The 4,433-nt window shown below is 44.9% G+C and overlaps 1 protein-coding gene across 1 annotated transcript in view; it reads right to left on the bottom strand.

Moving 5' to 3' along the window:
- LOC113486591 (collagen alpha-1(V) chain-like) overlaps positions 1-3,262 on the bottom strand; it is a 33,854-nt gene extending 30,592 nt beyond the window's left edge. The window contains exons 1-2 of the mRNA XM_026860657.1: positions 3,235-3,262; positions 2,513-2,680 (exon numbers count right to left, since the gene is read on the bottom strand). Of these exons, the coding sequence (XP_026716458.1) occupies positions 2,513-2,680; positions 3,235-3,262 (196 nt within the window). The remainder of the gene's footprint in view (positions 1-2,512; positions 2,681-3,234) is intronic.
- Between the last annotated feature and the right edge of the window lie 1,171 nt (positions 3,263-4,433).

Raw genomic sequence — 4,433 nt, forward strand, 5'->3', positions numbered from 1 at the left:
ATATATATATATCTATCTTGCTTTACTGGCTGTGGCAGCAGAATGCAAAGCCCATAAAATTACCATCTTAGAAAAGCGCCGACTTCTAATTAGCACAAAATATTATGTGTAGCGTACATTTGCCTAGGGTGCTCTATAGCAGAGAGGGAAAGTTATGCTACAACCCACCCGCCTGTTAACATGAAATCACCAAAACCACATTTTCCCCTGGTACATCGCACTGCAATTACTTTGATATCTTTATCTCCTCTCTCATTCATTTGGTGGCGTGAGCTGAAGTCACATCTCGTTATGGAGACGGACTGAGAAAACATCTGTTGATCCGATGGAAAACACTGGGAGCTCTTCTCTTTGCTCTGCCCTTCCTATTTCCTTAGCAAGCAGCAGGGGAAACTCAGTAACTTCGGAATTCTTCAGAGAGGGACAAAGCAGCTTCAAAACACCTCATGGTTATCCAGATGATGAAATGATTGAAAAGTTGTTTGATGACATCCAGGAAACACCACTCCGGTCTTTTCACCCGAAGTAGTCAGGAGGTGCAAACCAAGAACTCGGTGAGGCCATACAAGACGTAAGGCAAGACAAAAGCAAAAAAAATTCTTCTACAATGCTAAGTTCTCTCCTATGACCATGATTCAGTTCTGCATGCTGGATTAACCTTTGTCATCAGTGCTGTCATCCAGTTTCCTTGTTATTAATTAGCCAGAATACTCCATCCTTGGTTTTTTATATCTTCGGGTCACCACTGTTTGCTGGCTTTCGTACCACAAAAGCGATCAGGCAAGATTTCACAGTGGCTACGACGACTACTAGGGAAGCTCTCAAATCCATCCACTATAGTTGTGTTTTCCAACCTGGAGCCATTTCCTTCACATACTTCTGAGTCTGAATATATCAGTTGGGCCAAAACTTCCAAGTCACTTCAGATCCGTGGAAAGAGAGTGGGTAAAAGCGTTTAAACACGCACTGGTTAGGCTGAGCTGATCTTGCCTTGGGACAGGTGGATGGACTCAAGGGTCACTACCGAGCCCTTGCAGACCATCCCTGGGATGAATATTCCCCATATTCACAGGCACAATTCTCTGGGACATGAAGGCACAACCTGGCAGAGGCACCTGGTGCAGATTATGTGTAGTCAGAGAGGACTGTCCTACCCTGGGCAGCAACGAAGACAAATATTGGGTCTGTTCTGCACTTCTGCAGACATTGAAACAGGGGGCTTTAGGGAAAACCGAGCAGCTCCTTCACTAAGGGTTGACCATGCGATGGAGAGCTACCAGCCTGCAGCCCAGGGGCAGCTGCTCTCACCTCCACATCAGGCTCTCTGCTCATACGCAAGACACAGGGTATGCTCCCACTCACCACAGATTAAATAGAATTCACAGCAGGATAACAAAGAAATCTGAAAATAACCTTAGTGATAACACGTGTAATGAAGGAAAGACTGGAGATGCAAGCACACGTCAGCAGTCCAGCCTTGGAGCCCTCATTTAGGCCACTGACAGGCTGGGTCTGACAGATACAGATTGTTAGTTAGAAAGCATTGGTAGTGGCACGCCACGTTACCTCTGATTTAGCTAATGCATTTTGTATTCTCTCACAGACACCAAAGGAGAATGTGTGTGTCTGTGCTTTAAGTCACCTACTGGTGTAACTCACCTGTGAGCATCCTTCTGCCTCATTGCTAGACCTTCCTCAAAGGCATTTTTCTGGCCAAACCTAGCAGGTCCTACACCACGCCTAGTCCCTGCATCCCTGCACTCCCCCAGGGATACAGCAGCGCTCCTGGACAGCTCTGGAAGGAAGACTTCTGATGGTGACTACGTGTTCGAGGCTGAAGCTCTCGGACAGTAGTTTGGATCAATAACATGTCCAATCTTTTTACAAGCACATTTTACTTTAGAGTAGTGATCCTCCCTTTGCCTGAAGAATTAAACTCCAGTGCGTCCTCAGTGACAAATAAACCAGTCAGTAGCCCACAAGCTCTTCAAGGGCTTTGTGAACTCCTGCATCTTAGTGGCTTTCTCCTATGAACCTCCAATTTCTTCAAACAGCTTTTCTCGGGACATCTGTCCTTGTGGGGCAGTGTTATTTTTATATGGTGATTATTTGTGTTATGAGAGACACCACAGCCACAGAATAAGACCCTACTGTGCTTGGCACTCCACAAACACAGAACAAAACACAGTCTGCGTTCCTCTGCATCTTCCAAGTCTCTCTCCCCAGCTGGATGTCACTGTGTGATAATGAGACAGTAGAAACTTTCTAACAGGAGGGAACACATGTACGAATTGGCCACGTCTTCTGCAGTGAAACCCGCCACCATGTGCAAATGTAATGATAAAACAATTACTGCAACTTCATTTGATGGTTGAAAGTTTGCAGTCCCCGAAACAGCAGAACTGCTTCCTGCCAGGGGAGCATGCAAACACAGTTGGAAGATGAAGGAGTTAGGTTTGAGAATAGGATCAGGTATTTTTATATGACAAATAAAAAAAAGCTGTGGACTCACCAGGATACAGCTGCTTTGTCGGTGCACTAAGCTGAGCATCTTTTGTTACTCTATAAGCAACATCTGCTTCTTTTGAAGATCTTCTGCTTGTGCAAAACCCTGTTGTTTTTGTTATACCATCAGGTAAATTATGAAAATCTAATACCTTCAAGAGGTCTGCAGGTTCAGCTGTAAAATTAAAAAAAAAAAAAAAAAAAAAAGGATAAAAGAATTAGCAGGCAACAGGACTGGCACTTGCTTAGATCCAAATCAGTATTAGCCTGCATCACACAAATCAATCACAGTTTTAAAAATAGATGAAATACGTTTTCAATACATCTGCAAATACAATGTTAATGCCAGCTTCAAAGCTAGGATGCTGGTCAGAGACACTAATTCAATACAGAGAGGAATAGTTGATCAGCTGTCTGCACTAGGGCAGAAAGGAAAATATACTGTCTTATTAGCTACAGTAGTTTTATTTTCTGGATGTCTTCAACCCAATCTCCATCATTCAAGTACATCCTGAAGATTAAGCATTAGACAGGAAATTCATGATCCAAGAGAAAGGCTTTAAATCAAGAAGCTGCCATCACGCTGATGCAAAGCATTTTCATTCTTTTTCAAGTTGGTTGATTCAAAAAGTTATTTGGAAGCAAATACCTGAGCAAGCTTCCTGGAGGAATTACACCCACCCCACCCCACTCCTGATGCAAAACAACTGCAGGTAAATCCACACTCACCGGGATAACAGGTAAACCCCACAATCATGGGGCAATTTTATGGCAGAACAGCATCCCAGGAAGGTGCTCTGGTGCTGCCAGCAGGTCATCCAGACCCTGACCGGGTTTGTGCCCAGCATCTAACCCTGCCCAGGGTGAAGCAAGGTGACACGGGGCAGGGATCCAGCACAACCCCACCACAGGCAGCCCAAGTGCCTCCCTCTAACTCAGCCCAAGTAAGTCCCATTAAATAATTCCCCTTCCCCACCAGGTTTTCCCCCTGTGACACTGGGATTTCTACACAGCCACCAGTGCATATAAGCACGCAGCTGGACAGCCAACAAAACACATGTGCTTCAGAGAAAGACTCCGCACAGGCATTTTGACTAATGACAGGAAGCAAAAGGCTCCTTTCCTCAACCACATCCCATTAGGCTCATATCCTGAGGCTCCTGCAGACATTAAGCTAGTTAATGAAGAGAGCTTGTCTGACACCCAGCACTCCCCACACCAGCAAAGTTGGAGCTGGTTCACCTCCAGATGTTCGGGTCTCTAAAACATCGATTAAGTAATGCAAGTGATACATCTCATTAACTTCCTAATCTGGTCTTGCTCACGTCAGGAGAGATGGTGTCTCCAGAAGTGGAATAACCAGATCTGACTTTAGACGCCTAGAAGAAATTATTTTGAATTTTGACTTGATACTCGGAGCAACGTGCTGTCAGAAATACGAACCACCCAACCCAAATCTCTACCAGTGCTCAAAGCAAATGTCTGCCTGACAGCATTTAGCCTTGCCCAGACTATATCTCACAGCTGGATTCTTTTGCCACTTGATCCATTATTTTCCCCTGAAGAGGGGTATTATTCAGATCCTCAAGAACAGCCACACATTGGATAGTCTGATGTTTGCAATGATACCTAAGACTAAGCCCCTGAGCTGGCTGCTCCAGCTTCCATCAGGATCTCAGGGCATCTTGCCACGCTGTGTGGCCAAGGGTGCAAAGCTTATTACCAGCTCACAGAATGATCACAAATAGCCCAACTGCATTCAGGAAGGTGCATGGCACTGCAGCTATGGAAAAAAAGGACACATGGCCCCAAAGAGCCACAAAATACAGGAAAAATGATCTTGAAAGGGGAAAAAAATAAAAGTTGGCCTCATGTTGGAATCGAGTATATTACTAGAAAAAAACAGGGAAGAGGGAGAGGATTTGCCA

This window comes from Athene cunicularia (assembly GCF_003259725.1).
Source record: "Athene cunicularia isolate RWA chromosome 17 unlocalized genomic scaffold, athCun1 chr17_part1, whole genome shotgun sequence".
NCBI lineage: Eukaryota > Metazoa > Chordata > Aves > Strigiformes > Strigidae > Athene > Athene cunicularia.